Source organism: Pavona decussata, unplaced genomic scaffold (genome assembly GCF_977016875.1).
Source record: "Pavona decussata unplaced genomic scaffold, jaPavDecu1.1 SCAFFOLD_181, whole genome shotgun sequence".
Lineage (NCBI taxonomy): Eukaryota > Metazoa > Cnidaria > Anthozoa > Scleractinia > Agariciidae > Pavona > Pavona decussata.
This window is the reverse complement of record NW_028145591.1, coordinates 715,103-734,862: the sequence shown is the minus strand read 5'-3', so window position 1 is coordinate 734,862 and position 19,760 is coordinate 715,103. Positions and strand designations below refer to the sequence as shown.

At 37.8% G+C, this 19,760-nt stretch overlaps 2 protein-coding genes across 2 annotated transcripts in view; one reads left to right on the top strand and one right to left on the bottom strand.

Annotated features, from left to right (window-relative positions):
* On the top strand, positions 1-18,103 carry LOC146463066 (uncharacterized). The gene is made up of 11 exons (XM_085084889.1): positions 1-212; positions 2,874-3,186; positions 4,021-4,083; positions 5,654-5,792; positions 8,863-8,904; positions 11,048-11,073; positions 11,653-11,718; positions 14,245-14,315; positions 15,519-15,621; positions 16,232-16,283; positions 17,070-18,103. Exons 1-11 carry the CDS (start codon positions 134-136, stop codon positions 17,190-17,192), a joined length of 1,077 nt encoding a protein of 358 aa, XP_084941015.1. The 5' UTR covers positions 1-133; the 3' UTR covers positions 17,193-18,103.
* LOC146463054 (protein chibby homolog 1-like) overlaps positions 6,984-19,760 on the bottom strand; it is a 156,092-nt gene continuing 143,315 nt past the window's right edge. The window contains exon 3 of the mRNA XM_085084892.1: positions 6,984-7,277. The gene's annotated coding sequence lies outside the window, so the exon portion shown is untranslated. The remainder of the gene's footprint in view (positions 7,278-19,760) is intronic.

The window sequence follows — 19,760 nt, the reverse complement described above, 5'->3', positions numbered from 1 at the left end:
GTACTTTCTCGTCCTTCAATTATCCAAGATGGCCTCCCTCCATCCTCCAAACTTTGTCAGTGAGAGAGTGTGATATTCTTGGTGAATAATTGTAAGCTGACATGTAAGCGTTATTGAAACCAGATTTCGGGATATGTGGAGGCAGAAATGGAGCAACTCAAACCTGGAGTCAGAGGCATACGATATTGCTAGAGGTCTTTATGACTCCAAAGGTAAATGGTGCACATATGCATACCGGTCAGTGTAAAATGCAGACTGCAGACTGGGGGTAAAATGCAGACTGAACACTGCAGACCAGGGGTAAAATGCAGACTAAATAAAATTAAGTTTGTTCGGTTGAGCAGGTTGTATCCCGGAAAGTATTCATTCACTTTAAACCGTGAGAACTGTTTTCATTTTCTACGATTTTTTCGCAAGCGCTAAATTCCTTCCTCGCTATCTGCGCAACAGAAATCTTTTCATATTTGAATTCAACATTTACTCAGCTTTCTATAGAGACAAAAATGAGCTCGATAGGACATATATTTACCGAGATACGAATTTTTTAGTTTTCTGTACTCGGTTCGTTTACAACGTAATTAATTCACGGCGGTCCGCGTACTTTAAAATTCACCGATATATTTCGAAAGCACATCGTCAAATGCATTTTTTTTTCAAAACTAAAACATTTAAATATCTTGTTGAGCAGTTTTTCTCTTTATTTCAAAGCGAATTCTTGGAGAAATAATTTTTGAAAGTATTGGAAGAAGTAGGGCGCCGTCCCCAAAAGTCACGCAATGAAATCCTAAGTTCTTTTCGCAAGCCTCAAATTCCTTTTTCGCTAACAACGCTACATATATCTTTTTGGAATTCTACACTTACTTATTAGCTTTCTATACAGACCAAAATCACTTCGAGTCTTTTACAGTCAACCCAGGTCACGCGTGAACGATATTTTTGAAATTTGAACGGAGTTTTGAAATTTACATGTCAGTTTTCAAAATCGCCAACGAGATTTCAGAGTTCCCGTATAAATTTCCCTAGCTTATTGACAGTATAAAGCTATGAATTTTTCTTTACATTGCAAAATTGAATATTTCAAGAATAACAATTGTTTCCCAAGTATTTTGAATCTTTTTTTCAGTAAATGCGTCTTTTTCAGAACGATTTCCAGAGAGATGTCCAACATTTCATTCGCACGTCGGACATTACAAAGAGAAATTCGAATGTTCATTTCATTCTTGGAATTACTGTTCACGCGTGACCTGGATTGACTGTAACTTTAAGAAGATAGTCTTTATAATTTAGTCTGCATTTTACCCCGAGTCTGCATTTTACCCCCAGTCTGCAGTCTGCAGTCTGCATTTTACACTGACCGTATGCATACATACATCGAAACCCATTTTTGCTTGTTTTCTTTCCACCAATTCACGGGAATCCTCCAAAATGTAGAATAATTCCTTTGAGTCTCAGCTTATTATCCTCAAACACAGGCGTTTGTCAGTGTGTATTTGATGTCAGGCTTTGTTTTCATTTCCTTTGGTGAAATCTTCAGAAATTTTCTCAGCAGATAGAACCTCACCAGGAAAACGGAGCGGTTACGAATGCAAACAAAAAAAAACAACACCAGCAATAACAACAACAAAAAGGGGGTTACGAATGCAGTTTTTGCCACTGGGTAAAAACTTGTCTTATAAATTTTGATCAAAATTGAGCCCTAACTAGAGCAAATAATTTTAAACCTATGTGCGAGGTTTCAGGAAATTTTACCAAAGGCAATGCAAAAAAAAAAAAAAAAAAAATCCAGATGAATGTTTACATTTTCATGGACAATAATTACATCTTAGAATAAGAATTCGCCAAGATTGCTATTTTATACCAATCCTTGACTCAAACGCACGAGAGTTGATAGGTATACTATTTGGGACTTGTCTGCTAAAAGTTTGATGCTAACTAATTGGAAGGAATTTACAACCTTGCATAAGACCAGGCTCTTCATAGGAAAGGCCCCTGATTCCTGGTAACATTTTAGGGAAATAATCTAGCAAAATTGAATGGAATTAGACCAGTGGGAAAAGTTTACAACACAATGTGTCTTAACTTCAACTACAGTGTAGCAGATCAGTGTTCATGAAGCCTTTTTCCCTGCAAAATAGCCCTGTGCTTTAAAGAATTGACTAATACTTTGAATGCCAATAATGAAAAATTTGAAACACACCCTTATAGTGGTATAATTTCCCCAGATGTGGTCAGGAGAGGAAAGTAAAATAAAACATTTATAGATGAAGAACATGCTTGATAGTAAGAGAAGAAGGTTTGGAGGTAAAATGTATGAAATATATGTATTTCAACTGCAGATAAAAGACCAGCTGTAAAAATAAAGCCTGAAAAAAATTTATGCTCGAAAGGGATTTGAATCTATGACCTCTGCAATACTCTACCAACTGAACTATGTGGGTTGTATTGCATTATGTAAACTTTTCAAATGAAAATACAAACCAGAAAGAAATTAAGTGTGTTTTGCAGGTCTAGACATTTTTGTCATGTGATGTCTCAACATCCCATAAATTGACATTCTCACATTCTAGATCTTGTGTTCTCATGTACCCTTGTTTACTGTAAAGTCAATACATCTCAAAACTCATGTCTAGGTATGCATCCCCCAAACAAGTCAACCATTGTATTGTAGTTTTCTAAGTTAATATTATTAGAAAACTTATGACAATTGCGGTCTTTGAAATACTGATGTGATTAGCAATATTTTAGGTTTCTGAAAACAATTATTTTGCATACCAAAACTCAGTAGATGACCAAAACATTCAAGAAAACCTTCTCTGAATAATACAGTGTAGAATACCGTTCATTTATTGATTGCCTTTTATCTTTAATGTAAGTTAACATCAAAAGGCCACCAAGTGCTGCCCAACAAGGTGTTTATACTGCCAGCTGCAGAGGACCTCCAGTACATGTGGTGAAAGGAATGAAAGCAAAACCACACAGTGCCATGGGTAGAATATCATCAGAAACTTCATCAGCGACAGTTCAATCTAAAACAAGACCCCCCTGGAGACCATTCTCTGGCCATGCAGCACTCAGTCAACCCACCCCAGTCCAAAATACTACCAACAGGAGATTTGAAGATATTGCTGGAAAGGAGGAAGAACTTCTCTGTGGCTTCACACAACTGCCTATAGTATATCAAGACAGGTATGTGATTGATACATGATCCATGTTTGTTAAGCAATAAAAGGGAACCAATTTAGTTTCATTTATCCTACATATATCCAATTCATTTATTATTAATTGTAAATGGTTTGTGGCACAAGTATAACATAACATAACAAAACAGGAATTGAACTCATGACCTCTGCAATACTAGTGCTGTGCTCCACCATTACTGAGCTATCAAGCCAAGGAGGAGCTGGTCATTTTCCAAGTTTGTAATAAGCCCATACAGAGTGGATAAATGAAATTTGACTAGTTGAAATACAGTGAGTATCATATTTTACGAAAAGTGGATGAAAGATTTTAATGTCTGGAAGACCGTTGTAATTATATGACTGTCCATTTTGGGCAGTTGTGAAAATAAAACTAAAAAAAAATTATGACTTGACTGGCATTCAAACCTCTGCAGCAATACTGGTGCAGTATGTGTGTTACTAACTGAGGTATCCAGCTAAAGCTAGTCATTAATTTTTATGAGTTTGTTATAAACCCATAGAAGATGAATGTAAGAGAGTGAATTACATATATGAAAATAGTTACATAAATACAGGTCATAAGTGTGAAAAACATTATTTGTTTAAAAGAATAAGGTCCTAATTATGGAGTGGGCATAAGTTATTGTCAGCGTCAACAGTTTTTGCGGTATGCCAGGACTCAACGGTCTTAAGGTGGCAATAATTGGACTTGTCAATGATTAAGGCATTCTCAAAATAAATATTCGAACTGGTGGTTAATGTGGCTAACCAAGCTTGTTCTGGTGATAAATAATCATTTAAATGTGTGTTATGGTAACCCAAACCTTGTCTAATCTATTAGGTGTTTACCAAACAGCCTTACATTTCTGAGAGAGTGGCTAACAGAGGATGTTCCTAGTAACTGGTGGGTATTGTGAAATGCATAAATTCATTGCCTTTAAAAAGTAAAAGTTGGTGCAAAAGTTCCCTTAACTTCGCAGGCAGACATACAACAGTACACATTAATTTTGCTTTGGCAGGATTTGGACTACTCGTTAAAGCTCTAACCAATCATTCTCATGTAACCTTTTTGTATCCATTTTTCAAATTTTTTTAGGGAACATTTTACTCACCAACATTAAAAATAATATTATTGTTTATAGACACTGCTACTTCAAAACGTTGTAAACAATTGAACATAAGTTAATACCAATCAAAGGCCCCTGTGAGCCAACTCAAAAGTGCAGTTCTAAGTAAATACATGTAGTGGCAAGGTATTACAGTGTGACTACTGTTACCGGGGTCACTTAAACAAAACATGCCAATCAGATTGCAGGACAAGAACAATGAATTTCAACCAAAGCCGATTGAACCAATCACGAGTAGACAGAAAACAACAGTTGAAACCCAAAATTTGGAATTATTCACCGTTTGTATCATAATGTGATCTGATTGGCCAGTTTTTGGTTGGCCTAGGACTCGAAAATATTAAATGAAAGCCATAAAAGCTTAATAAGGGGCCTCCAGACATTTATTCCGCATCCTACGCCACTTAATAGATTTTTAGCTGTTCCTCTCAGCAAGATTGAGCTCCTTGAGTAGTTTAGCATTTTTTAAGAAATTTTTAATTTTGAAATTTGTTTGGAGCCTTTGGAGTGATTGGCTTTTAAAGGCAAAAAAGAAAAAAGAAAAATAATAATTTTCTCCGTTATCTCAGGCATTGAACCTAGGATCCTTTGCTTCTAAGACAGCACACCACACATGTGCACGACTTCCGAAGGAGAGATTAATTTCTTTATTTATAATTTGTTTAGGGTGTGTAACTATCTGGTAACCGAGGCGCTACAATTTTAATGGTCAAATGACTTTGGACGGCCAAAGAAGAATATGCGAATGAGCAGGGAACACCCTCAGATGTTTCTCCATCATATTTTCCATTTCCATTTTGCGCGAAATCCCTGTTGACTTGGGAGACAATCTCAGCCTTGAGAAGCTTTCAACACTGCGCTTTTCTCACCAAAATAAAAACACATTTTTTATGAAGACAACACTGTATATATAGATCGGTCAAGTGTTCTTTAGGCTATTTCTTTTAATTTCTAACTCCAAAAGATGTGAATTTTTATAATTGAAGGAGGAGAGAACCTAAAGTGAGCCGTGAGAGTGCCCCCATTTGAACGTTTACAACCAGCGACCGACTGACATTTTCTCCACATTACGATAATTCATTCATTGCGCATGCACACAATTGTTTCACGAGGTTAAAAGGGGGAAGATTTGAAATTTACTTCTTAAGGGCAAAGCTGAAACTACTGTAAGAAGCAATAACAATCTAAAACATAAATATTACACAAAATGAAGGGGTTTTTTACTGGGAGGAAAAAGTGGTTTACTGGAAGAAAGACTCTGTTCTCCCTAAAAGAGTTGACTGATGTACTCACTATTCTAGTTGCAAAGCCTTGGTGCTAAGAGAGCCATGTCTTGTCTGTTTGCAGGCCAATTTGCTATGAGCCGCAACACAGCTTTGTATTTGTCCCTTGTGTTCAGTCTGAAGATTGTGCTGTTTTACCTACTGTGCCACCAATTCAGCAGCCTGAGGATCTGTTACTATACAATCCTGTACCACAAGTCCAGGTAAAATATTCAACAAATGTTAAATTTTAGTATTTAGGTGGCTCCATAGGGTTATCACTGATAATATGGCACATACTATTGTTATACAATGTTCTCTTTTTTCTTTCTATCTATTCACTGAAACCCACCAATCAAATCAATCAATCAATCATTTATCCACGTTACGTCTAATGAATGCTCAAACTGTGTGTTTGCTAAAAATTATCAACATTTAAAAGTATATCAAAATTACAAAGTCTAGATGTCAATAAAAACTACTTCTACTTTAAAGTACAAAATTAATACAAATAGTGACTATTACAAGTAAAGAACTACTTAAAAAAAGAGCTAAATGTAATGATCATGAATAAAAATGTGTTTTGTACAACTCACTGTATGAATATTGCTCGTTATTATTCAACACATTCTAACACTGCCCAAATATAGTCACGGTACACTGAATATGTGTCATCCATAGTCAACAGATTTCTTGCTATGTATGTAATTTCGTGTATTGGGGGAGAAAAATGGCAAAACAGGGCGAAAAACTTCCGCTCATCCGCCCGTCCGAGACGAGTACTCTCGTATCTCGGACGAGTGGATTTCCAAAAGCACTTGTCCTATGGGACGAGTAGAGTTTGCCCATAAAAAGATGTTCTTTTCTACTGAGGTCTGAGCTCCCAAGCATTTTGGACTTTGTAAACTAGCCTGAGTTTCCTGAAGTTTGGTTTCTTTTCACGGCAACTTACCGTTTTCGCTTATGTTTTCCGAGAATATCTGGTTCTGTTGTTTCAGTAAAGACTGGGATCCACATACCATATATGGACATGACGACCTCGTTTGAAGTAATAAAACCTTTTAAGGTGATTCAGTTGAATTGCATTGCGCATCCTTGCTGCGCATAATTTTTCGCGTCATTTAGCGCGCGCACGAGCGCGTGCACGCAGAACATTACGGGATTTCGTTGAGGTTAAGCTCGGCAGGAAAATAAATGGTCCTTTTCTTCTAAACGAGCACGGTGACCCCCATTTTTTAATGCATCAATTTAAATGTCATACGGTTGGCCACTATATATATCGCGATTTAAAGAAACGTTTAATACTCTACTTTGAGATATTTTTATCTGAGTGCTTTAAAAAGCACGTATTTAGGTAGTGCTGCTTACGCGCACACGCAGCAAAATCTTTGATTTCTTTCATAATTTTAATTCCAGTTCAATGAAAATAGTTTGTTGTGTAAGATTAAAGTAAATTTTGTTGAACTGCTTCGATATTTTAATGCAAGAAATTAATTTTTCTAGAAACGATAGTTCCCTTTTCTGATTACTAGCGTTTCTAATATAAACCTCGTGGGTCATCTATTTACTATAATACCCATCCAGGTTGCACAAAAACGAGCACGGTGACCCCCATTTTTTATTGCATTTTTGTAATGCTCATAACATGGTCATGAACTGGACCAAGTCTTAGACAATTTTAAATACTCCTTCTTTTTCAGCGGAATCACCTTAATGCCTTTGCTGTCAGTCTAATAGTGTAATTTGAAAGACGTGAAACGCTCCAAGCCATTCTGCCATATAAAAGGCGCTGATGCTTTGAAAATGTCACATAACCCACCTAAAAAACGCGCGAAATAAAATCAGATCACATGCTACGTTTTCATTGTCAGTGTACAAGATGTCGGCTAATCTGCTTGACCTATGGAAAAATCGAGAGTAAAAGAAAACCTGACTCCAGCAAAGAGGAACATCCTAAGAGTGAGAAAGTGAAAAAACATGAAGAAAGTCGAATTCGAAAATTCCAACCAACATGGAAAAAAGAATTTCCCTGAGTTAAATTTGACGCGGAGAAGAATGAAATGTTCTGCATTGTGTGCCGTAAGTATCCGACAGTAGCCGATAAAGCGAGCCGGCTTTATGTCGGCATCAGTGGATCGTCCGCCACTGGTTTTTGCCGTGATTCTCTTGTGAGTCACGAGAAGAGTCATTCTCATTACTTTTGTTTTCAACGAGCTAAAAACGAAGAAAAACCAAAGCAGGCGCTGCTACAGCGAATAGGCCGTAAAATCGACGAGGAGTCAAAGGAGTCATCTTAGATCGCAGTGTTAATGCCTCGTAGATGTGCTACATTTTCTCAAGTCGTGTATAAAGAATGTAAGTGATCCCCGATGTGTCTGTATGAAATGGTGTTGTATTAAAAAGTGCAAAGAACAACATAAATTGAAATAACTGTTAAAATAAATACTCGAGATTTGGTACAAAACAGATTATACAATTTCTACGTTTTTTTTTTTATGATATTTTGTTATTCACTTTAATAATTATTTCGGACTAGTAAATTTAACTTTCGGACAACCAGAATCTGAACGTTACTCGTCCAATGGACAAGTGGAATAAAAAAAAAGTTTTTTGCCCTGCAAAATAAAGATCATCTCCAGCTTTTCTGCAACAAAACTGTGCTTTGTTATCAATGTGTTGAATGATAGAATTATTCTGCGAAATTGCACGTATTACCATGTGATATGGCTTTGTCGGCTAAAATCAGGGAATATTCCGCAAGATTGAGCAGGATAATTTGTTAAATATTAATTTTTATACTTGCTCCACACATAATGGGAACAGTACCAAGTGGATAAGAATCATTGTTCACTCACTGATGTCAGTCACAGGTCATTGATGAGTGACATCGATCTTGATTAACATCTGTCTGAAGAAACAAGAAATTATGTTTGTTAATGTCTTTCCAGCCAGAGGAAGTTGGAACAAAGAAAGAATGCCTTGAGCACTTAAACAGAAATAAATATATTTCTTCTAATCATCAGCAGTGAGATTAGTGTTTTTTTTGCATCTGTCAATCCTATTGTTACTTACAGTTATGTTTAAGAATATTTAAGAAGGTATCTCTACAGGTTTGTCACATTAACTATGCTACTGTGCGACTGTATGCTAAAGATTACTACAGAATTCTGATACTGATGATGCCATAACGATTGTGCATTGCATTGGTCTACAATTTTTATGCTATATATTTTGGTCAGCAATAGAATAATTACAATTGTTATGAATTTGCAATTTTATGCTGTTGATTGACAGAAATACAAGCCTCCAAAACCAAGATTCAGAACCTTCCTTGAGGTACTCAGACTCTTTAAACACTGAATAGACCATATTCGTATTCTCGGTATTGAACTGGATCGAGCTTGCAATGGAGGCTCTTGCGGGGGAATATATTAGGGACCGTTCATTTTTTATGAGCATGGGGGGGCTGGTGGGATTTCGGGGGGGGGGGGCACGAGAAAAAAATGGCACTAAAGGGGGGGGCTACCAAAAAAAATTGAGTGAAAGAGGGGGGGGGGGGGTCACCAGCAATAATTGGCTAGTAGGGGAAATTGAAAGTGGCTCAACACAGAAACAGATGAAGAAATTGAATATTATTTCAATTTCCTAACCACTTTTTAATTTGATTACATACTGAGGTCGAAATCTGCATTTCATATTAACAACAACTGAGGAAATGAAGCATATCTGTTGGAAAAGCAATAATGAATATAAACTGAAGTAGACACCTATGTCTGTACAAGTTCAAATCAATATAAAAACGTAACAGTCTCACTATTGAATCATCCGTGGGGGAGTAGTTTTCTATCAAGTGGTTGTACTCAGAACTATATCAATAGATTGTTTAATGTTCTGTTTAGTAGTACTCACTTTTATAAAGACTGTTGATTGGTAAATTATTTGAACCCAGGAGTATCAGTAGACTCAGTAGTTTGCCTAGTGTGAACATCCAGATTAGTTTTTAATAATAGAACTGTTGTTGGTGACTTCAGTTGACGGTAAATCTGAGCAGAGGCCATCTTCAGAAAAGCTTGTAACTGTCATTTTTAATAGCAGTACTTTAATATCCAGGCGCGTAGGAGGGGGGTTCGAGGGGTTTGAACGAACCCCCTTTGAAGATCAATACTGGCGGAAGAAAAAGCACAATGAGGAGGTTGAACAACTACATGAAGTGTACCATGCGAGAGAGTAGAATGTCCGCCCTGGTTCTAAATGCATATCAAATATGATATGCCTGTCAATCTTGACGAGATAGTCAATTTGTTCGAAGGCCTACACCCGAGAATGATGCAGTTTACCAGCTTGGTGTATGACTATCAGCAGATCGAATAGCTATCAGAACTTGGCAGGGCGCGGAATGTACATTGAACTTTCTTGTTTAAGTTGAAACAATTATGCCGCAGAAATGATGTATATAGCTTAAAAAGCTGCTGTAAAACAAATTTGTGATTCGCCTAAAATGGGTCTAAAAATGCAGGAAATGAGGTTTCTGGGAACCTAGATTTTCAAAAATTTCCGGGGGAGCATGCCCCCGGACCCCCCTAGTAAGAGCGCCTCCAGCGCTCAGCAAGATTTGGGGCTCAACGAACACCCCTATCTAACCCTTACCTACGCGCCTGATATCTGTGTGTCCGCTGTTTTTTTCTGTTTAATATGACTCGTAATCGTTGATTGGTATGCTTCGATCCGTATTTTGTTAGTCAGATCTGTACGTGTATTAATTGTTTCGACTCGAAGGGGAGTTATTTCACGTTAACCATTTGCTTGATTAATTTTTCTAGTTCATTTGAGAATCTAAATGGAAATTTAGGGTTTGCCGTTGTCGTAAACGTGTTGCTATCTATAAAACGTTTTTTTTAAACAAGAGAAATCTTTACCTAAGCAGAGAACGGTAACTTTTTAATAGTACTGTAAAGAAATCACAGTAACAATTACGTTTATCTTTGATATAAACAGTACATAAGCGTTTTGTTAAAGTTAGGAGTATGATTTGTTTCTGGTTGGGCGGGAGGGGGGGGGGGTCATCAGAAAAAAATTGTTTCTGCTGGGGGGGGGGCCATGTGGAAAAAAATTGCATGCTAGGGGGGGGGGTCATACAGTTTCGTAGTGGTAAATAACCAAATCCCACCAGCCCCCCCCCCCCCCCCCCATGCTCATAAAAAATGAACGGTCCCTTAGAAACTATTTGCATGTGAAAAGATTTCCCCGCATAAGCCTCGTGTGCAAGCTATTTCCAGTTCAATACCGAGAATACGAATACGGTCTAATGTTAATGCTGAAGGTTAGATGCTTGTGGTTAGACATGACATGACATGTCATGACAATTTCCACGGAGAATATACAGTATATAGCCTGTGAATGTATTTATGACGTCCGTTACAACGTTTGGTTTATTAGTAAGTACTTTAATTTATTTATTTATTCATTTTTTGTTTGATAGGATGACGATTTAGTAGGAAAACACAGGTACTCACTGCTGCATTCTACAAAATAGGTGACCTTTATAAGCTTCCTTCTAAAAGGATGCGGAAACGTCTTTTTGCGTTGACAACTTGAAAATTGAGAATGATGTATTATTCAGTGAGTGACACAGGCAAACTCGGAAAAAGGAAATCGGAGTGTTCCTATCAGGGGTCGAACCTGAGACCTTCCGATTACTAGTTCGGATGCTCTACCACTAACAGGAGACTTGCGGGAGGCCATTAAACTAGGCTCATGGGACAAACACCCTGCATACTGCTAGGATTTGAATATCAATGTGTGGCATATGCGCAATGGAAATAAATGTGATAAACTTGAAAATTACAGATTGAAATAATATCTAACACACCGGTAGAATAGAGGGGGAGAGGATTAGGCATGGGTGCAATGTTTTAACAGAATCACAAATCACTAGTCGTCACTAAGAGGAATCACAAATCACTAGTCATCACCAAGAGGCTGTAAAGCCCGGTAGAGTTTTAAATTTACACAGAAAGGATTAGAGACAGGACAGGACAGGAAGCTGAAGCTCACTTTATTTTCACCTTCTTTGTCTTTTTACAGTGGCCGTACGAATGTAAACTCCAAGGCAAGCATGGCGACCTCATGTGGCAACACTCCTTTGCACGAGTACGTATACGTGGGAAGAATGTACATGTACACTGAAATCCCAGGAAACTGGGGCTGGAACACTTCACTACTCCGGCTTTTCAGTTGTCCAAAAAAAAAATTACCATTCAATTACGATATTTTAGTAATAATTCTGTCCATATGCGACTTTTCACTGGGTTGTCTTGTGATGATGATCATTCACTATCATAATCATCATTATCACCATCATTCATTCATTCATTCACTCCCGTAAATGAAGCATTTTGTTTTGCTAGACGCCACAGTCAATTTTTAATAGTGACCCTCCACAAGCAATATAGTAAATCGACTTAGAAAGCAACTAAGAAAGAGCTATGTTCAAAATTGGCTGAAGACCCGCAGTAACAGTTCTGAAGACTCTAGAGAAAAATTTACGCACAAAGAAATTAAAAATGGCTACCAACTAGAAGACTATCTCAAGACCATCAGAAACCCAGCACACAGAATAAGCATCACGAAATTGCGACTAGGGGTTCATTCATTGCGTATATGAACTGGGAAATACGAAAATAAAGGGGCATGAATCCCGGTAGAAGAAAGAACATGCTTAATCTGCAAAAGAAATTGTATAGAGGAGGAACGGCATTTCTTGATGTATTGCCAAGAGTATGATAACATTAGACTTGAACTCCATTCTCTCATTTCCTAAAATGATCCTTTTTGGCCAACTTAAGTGATGAAGACAAAATAAGGTATCTACTTACCCCAGACAATGGAAATACTTCTAAAGTAGTAGGCAAATGTACTCATTTCATGTTCCAGAAGAGAAAAGAGATCCGCGATTCAACATGTAATTTAATGAATTTATTTACTGTTTCTATTTCAATTATTCTATGTTGTAATCTCGTTGTTTTAGTTAATTCGTTATCCCAGTTAACATCGAACCCTTTACAGTGCTCGAAATTAATTTTGTGCCACCTCAGTTAGATTTTAACTAGTCAAACTGTAAGTTTCACTGGCCACGTACAGGAGCAACTCAATCTTACTGACAAACGTGTCTATTAAAGTAATTAGCTAAGTACAACTTCTTAACAGTTCTAGCGAGCCTTATCGTTGCGATACGTATTCCCTAATTCCACACCGTGTTTTGCTTCAAGACCACAAAGATTGGCATAGGTAGTGATTTTGGTACAAAATAACGTTTTTACTTTGTGTTGAACCTCTTCGGACACAATCTGCAAGGCTCTTGCCAAAGGGGCAGCTGCTGGTTGTTTTTTGGCAAAGCAAGCTTTGACTACATCGTGATGAGAAGTGGATATATCATGTGATCGAAGTGCACCGATGTTAAAGTTTGTGCATCCCGTGGTAGCAAATGAAGACGTAGAATTTGGCTGCTTCAAGTTGTTACTGTCACAACACCACAAACAAAACATCTTACTGTCTTTTTTCACTGTCTTTATATTCTAACCGTGAACACAACTGCTTCCATTCCGGTCGGAATTTCCGAACTGTGGTGAGAACAGCGGCCTCTCTCTTTCTCACAGGATTGTAACTTTTCTTTCTTGTTTTCTTCGTCTTTCTGTCGTTCAGATTCTTTGAGCTTTTCTGCTTCATTTACAGCCTCACCTCCTTGATCTTTTTTTTCTTGGTCTGCGACAGTGCAAAAAAAATCCTACATCCGTTTCTGTGCCATGGCAAACAGTTACAAAATAGCGATTCAACAGGTTGGATTCATCTAGTCGTGGTGGACTGGCATGACTTGAGCCAGATCTTAGACAAAATACCCCCAACTTCTCGGAGATATGATCATAGCACCATAACTTGGAAAATGTTTTCGTTTTAAAGCTAAGAAATTAGTATTTGAAGTTCAGTTAGTAAGGTACGCAAATAATTGCAAAATTAATCGAATCAATGTTTTTAAAAAAATTTCTCCAGGCCAAAATGGCCAGTTTTTCCAAATTTCTAGATCTGCTGGCCAGAGTGTTATTTCTACAGGCTAATAGCCAGCAGACCACCGTTAGTGTCGAGCCCTGCTTTATTGTAACTAGACCAATACCTCCCTTTGGAGGGTAAGGCGCAATAAAGATACACTATTACTATTCATTCATTCGTTCGTTCGTTCATTCATTCATTCATTCATTCATTCTCTCCACCCTTCGTCCGTTCGTCCGTCTGTTGGTTCGTTCATTCGCTCATCCATCCATCCATCCATTCATCCAATCAATCAATCAATCAATCAATCACTCATTTATCCATTCATTCACCATTGCAATGTACTGTGCAAAGAGATACTTTAAACTGTTCAGCAGAATTTCGCGAATGTGGCCTTTCATATTGTCAATCAAAATTTTGACCGAACAAACATTTAGAGCAAAATCTGGTTCAATGTTGCAAAAAAGCAAATGATAAATGTTTCAAGGTAGAACAGAAAATTATATTCCAAAAAAAATATTTGAAACCACTTCATCGATTTAATAAGTTGCATGAAACCCAAGGGTTGACAGGCCAAGTGTGCTTCTTCTTGTGCTGTTCAATAATTCTAATTTGTTCAGTGAAACATTTCAGCATTTATGAAGGGAAAAGGACAACAGACATCATTAGACAAGAAATTGGAGATCTTGAAAGACTTTTACAAGGTAAGATATTAAAAAATTAAAGAGAATGCTGTTTAAAATTAAGAAAAGGGAAAATAGTTAGAGTGTCTTTGGGGCATGTCCTTAGTGGAGCCTTACCTAAAGGATGTGGTTTATGAGTTGATGTAGTGTGAAGCCTTCAGAGTTTGCTTTTTTGGACTGAAATTATGGTATGAAGGGAATCATGAGGTCATGTGCCAAAAGTTAAGCATTAAATAAATGCTTTTTATTTTATTTCCAGCCTGAAATCTCATTCCGTCAGCCTATTTGAGCAGCTATAATTATTTTCGAATTTGAAAAAACAAATTGTCCCTTACACACAGACTAACCACAGGCTTGCTGTTTGTGTGGTGGACTGTGTTTTTAAATGGTTATGTCAGTTATCAATTTAGCTTTTCTAAAGGCGGGTTGAAACGAACTAAAAACAGTCCAGTGCCCCAAGGATCTGGTGTCATTTCAACGTAAACCTAAAAATAACGGTTCAGTTTTATCGGTTCAGCGTCTTATCGACACTATCGATAAGTGTCTTTGGCCACAAATGGACTGGGTCAAAATGGATTGCAACTTGAAAATCAAATTCTTGCATTTTCGACGCCAAAATTTGGCAGAGCAGATCATGAGTCATTCCATTCCAGAATTAAATTGATTTCTTTTTCTCGTTGTTCTACAGTTATTTTGTACCTAAGTGAAGGTATCGTTGCACTGTTTTCACCAAAGAAGGTCAAAATCCTCGTGACGTGTACTGCATGTTGTATTTTTTTGTTCTGTTTGCTTGTTTCATATACATCTGTATATTTGAGGCATACAAGACTTCCATGGATTTGAAGTCTTATGCCCGAACCACTCGGTCACGCCACATCAATCACGCTTGGATTCTAAGCTCGTTAGTGCTGGCCCACTTATATTAAATATTATATATAGTTAATATAGTTATAGACTTGCTTCAAGAGTGAGTGCTAGCCTGCTTATCCTGGACTCAGATTCAAGAATTTTGTTATAGTTATGATGAATGGAGTGAAAGGATTGGGAGAAGTACACCGTCTGAAAACTGATCCCATATCCCTGCCCCTCTACTTTCCCCCAAGAAGAAGATTGATCCAGAAAGGCCGAAATGACTCTTTATTGTGAGTTAATGTTGATTTGGAAGGTTTTCCTATCAAGCGAAAAGAAAATAGATTGATTTGAGTTGTCTTTTTTCGTCGGCAGGAATTGGAAACCCTACAGCTTCATCAGTAGTGGTTCGATATCAGAGTGACATCAATAACTTGAAGGACATGATTAAGAACACTCTTGAAGGATACCAAATAGAGTGAGTTTTGTTTTTCGAAAATTAATTCTAAAAAATAGGTACGCATGGCGTACATGTGGGAAGTGCTGTGCACGCGCTGCGGACTTGTTTGTTTATGGACACTCACTCACTCACTCACTTTCAACTCAACATTTTCAAAAATGAAGGAAATGTTTAATCGATGTTGAATGAAAGTTTACACTAATTTAAATTAATTTGATTCAACACACTTTCAACAATGTTGAACGACGACCTGTTCAAACGTCCCGACATTTGGTCCAACAACTGTGTTGAACGGATGTTGAAGCAAATGTTGAAACCGTTTAAATGGACCTTTGCAACGCTTGCAATAAAGAGGCGTTGACTGCTGGCTAGAAAGATGCTGAAGCTAGTCTGTACGTTTGTTGCATAACATGTACCGACCAATGCCCGTTAGGAATTTTTCTCTAAACTTGACCGGCAATATAACCTTGAATGAAAATACAGACTGATTGTAGATATTTGCATGATTGAAGGTCGCGGGAAATACTTTATTGATTAGGCAGGATTTTGGAAGAGGTCTTAGAAAGGTTTATATCTTAGATAATCAGTATTTGCATGGTCATTTTTTATTTACTTATTTGTGTTTCAGTGACTCAGAAGACGTTTCTCGGTGTCTGACCCCTCTAGCTGCTTCTTTCCAGGTAACCATTTTGGTTTGCAACATCTGCAGTGCTCTGCTATCTGATTGGTTCACTAACCCAAAGTATATGACGCAGTATACCGTTACTGCTATTTTGTTGTTGTTGTACTTTTCCTCTTTCACTTTCCTTCATTTCTGTCGGGTAAAGTCTGGCTTTATGCTGCGATTGCGTGGTTTTCAATGGACTGTCGTAAAAACCAAAACAAAAGTAACTGCTCTTGTCAATCGCGACAGACGAAAACAGCGCAATGAACCAATCAGAATTCGAATCAAATACATGTGACTGACCGGCGCCAAGCGCGGGAAAACGCCTGCGAGCAAGTCTTAATTGGTTTTGGTTTTGTTTTGCTGGTTCACCGAAAAATTGGCGCGGGTCAGTCACAGAGCAAGTGAGAATGAAAACTCCATTGAAAACCGCTCTAAAGCAAATTATGAATTCAATCTCATCGTACTTGAAAACTAGTGAACACTTAGTGCTGCTGTCCTCATTTTCGACTTGTTACATATACACACAGGCTTACTTTACTGAAGGTAAACAATTGATAGCAATGTTAAACTGATGACTCTGCGACTCTCACAAATAGTCCATGATTTGCTAATACAATTTACAGACAGCTCACCAGCAAAAAAGAGGTACAAAAATGTGAAAAGGCACATAATTGCCTTTCCCTAAAAATCTGCAGGTATGATAACAGACTAACTTTCATGTTACTGCTAGTAAGTATGTTAGGGAAGTATGTTTTGTCTTCATTCTTCTTTATCAAAAAACGCCTACTGTTTGTTTCAGGAGGATCTGGTGCGGTACCCTGAACAGCATGAAACGATTTTCCAAAACATCAAGCAAAGGCGAGATCAGTGTGTGCGGGAACTCGCGGATATCGAGCGCGACATTATGAACAAGGTCACCTGATGGAAACTGCTCTATACACGCCGCAAAACAAGATCTTGGAATATTGTAACGCGTGCTATGTTTACTGTTACTCACTCCAAATATGATGTCAAGATGGAACTGATCAGCTTTGTCGTACATAAAAGTCTTGCTTTTCAGTTTTAAAGTCTGCAGGCTCTACTGCCATCGTCAGTTACAACGAAATTACAGAAATGGAAATAGTGACAAAACAACGAAGGAATGTGTATCTGCGTGAGAACGATAAAAACGTTAAACTGTTGGGTTAAAGATGGCAAGAACGAATTTCACACCTAAAATACCAGAAACTCTCATGCCTTACATCTACGTTACTGTCTTACAAATATTAAGGAATTTTCTTTTTTTCAAAGGACCCAAATTTTATAACCCCCTTAACTGCGAAATCATCTATTCTAATTCAGTTTGCTTTTTTAAGACGTCCCTTAAGAATTCAATAATTAAAAACTATGAGTAACACGTGATTTTCTAACGCCATGTAATTAACTTTTAAATTATTTGTTATCAACTTAGTTTACAGTGGGACTACTGCTACCAGGGTCACTTAAACAAAACTTACCAATCAGATTACAGGACAAGAACAATGAATTACACCCAAAGCCGATTGAACCAATCACGGGTGGTAGGAAAACAACAATTGAAATCCCAAAGTTTTGATTTTTTCACTGTTCGTATTCTGTAATCTGATTGGCCAGTCTGTTTAAGAGACCCCAGTAATAGTAGTCGCACTGTAATCGGGAGGCCGAATCACGCATAAGCTTTCTAGTCTCTTTTCGGTCTCGCCACCTTTTCCTTTGTAACGTAATATAATTTCTTTTTATTATTATTATTATGTCTTCTTTGTAATTTCTTTGTGTGGCAAAATAAATAAATCGAATAAAATAGAGTAACACGAATGCGTCTGTCAAAAGTTCTAAAAGGAATACCTTTTGATTTTTTTGAGAATAAGAAACGTTTAAGGTTCTCGTTCAATTACTGTTACTTCAAACCTGGGCGGGACTACCCAATCGCCTTGCGGAATTCTGTTTAAAATTTGTCGAGTTTACCACCGTCACTTTCGCCGGCGTGCTCCAATTCCCCATCGATCACACGTGATACAGAAATGTTTACATAATGATTTAAATTCAGAACTTTCTTTTGAAAAGTAATGTCAAAAACTCGGGCTTCGTGCTTCATAACGGGTTACAAACACTGTTTCTTGGTGTTTGGCGCTCGCCCACGTTCTTGACATACTACTTGAAAGACTCTTCACTGTTTCCCTGCCGGTAAGAGTGCATTGACCTGGGGGCTAAGGCCCGGTTCATACGTCGAACTTTGCATGAGCCGAACCTAATACCTATTAAGGTCGACCCAAATAATTAAGTTCGGCAGTTGATTCAGACGTCGAACCTAACTAAAGTCGAACTTAATTAAAGCTAGAGTGAAAAAGTAGATTTTCGCGGTCAGCGGCTGTTCAAAATGGCGGGAAAGATGAATTCTGACATGGAAGAGCTTGTTTGGTAAAAAAATAAAGACAGGCCAAACACGGCTCCTACTGGTCGAGATAGGAAGAACATTACCTTCAAAGCTAATTTGCTCTTACGAGTACGTCTTTCAAAGATCTCCCTTTTCTGTACGAAAGTAAGGAAGGGTCTTTGTAGATCTCCTGTAGCAGAGGCTGATTTTCTATCAAGTGTCATTTACCAGGAGCCATAATCAGGGATGGAGACCGTAACGAGATGCCATTTTGACTTGTGGGCTTGTCCCCATGTATTGTACCAAAAAATCTGTTTTTAGAAAAAAAAATTGCACATACGCGCATGCGCGCACGCTTGTAAACGGCTATGATCGCGCGTGGAGAAATTGAAATTTTTTTCTACTCGTTCAAAATGGCGTCCAAATTTTAAAATTCTGCCAGGGAATATCTCCTCAGTGCCCACATTTAAGGAATTAGACTCTCACAAAGAAAAGCTAACAATTGAACGAAGATGGGAAAAGTTGGAATAAGCGGCCTATTGATCACATGACTCTCACAGTAAAGTCAAAAAGGCGCCAAAACGGTGGCGCTGCGTGCGTTGCTACTGTTGAATGAATGAAAAAAAGCTTACACTCTACGGACATGTACTCAGACAGGTGAGGACTTTTTTGTCTTAAGTGAATCTTTTCTCAGCTGCTTTCCGTGTCACCTGTAAGGTAGTAGTCCCACGCAAATTTGCGTGTATTCACGCAGGTTTATGACGTGAGGGGGGGGGAGCAATTTTTTCTAAAAATAATTTTTTTTGGTACAACTCATGGGGACGTATGGACCCAACGCTTACGGTCTCCATCCCTGATTATGGCTCCTGTATTTACTCATCTGAATTGTTTTAGGTTAGGCGCAGAAGGGCGATATTCCATAACAAACGGGTTTTGAGTTTGTTTTGTAGTGCCGACATTCTTTCGCGGAGGTTGACTTCTGAAAGAGTTTTATTTATAAGGTTATCGAGGTAACCTCTGATACGTAATCTCTGTTTGAATAGAGTCATGTTTTCTTCAAATGTTGTTTTTGAAGATTTTGTTCTGAGAAGTCTTGAC

What these genes read in the sequence shown, in the direction of transcription:
- LOC146463066 (XM_085084889.1), top strand. Translation starts at nt 134, where the DNA reads ATGTGGAGGCAGAAATGGAGCAACTCAAACCTGGAGTCAGAGGCATAC. An exon ending in ATCCTGTACCACAAGTCCAG is followed by an intron (nt 5,793 to 8,862) that starts GTAAAATATTCA and finishes GTTGATTGACAG; the next exon opens with AAATACAAGCCTCCAAAACC. An exon ending in GATTCAGAACCTTCCTTGAG is followed by an intron (nt 8,905 to 11,047) that starts GTACTCAGACTC and finishes TTTGTTTGATAG; the next exon opens with GATGACGATTTAGTAGGAAA.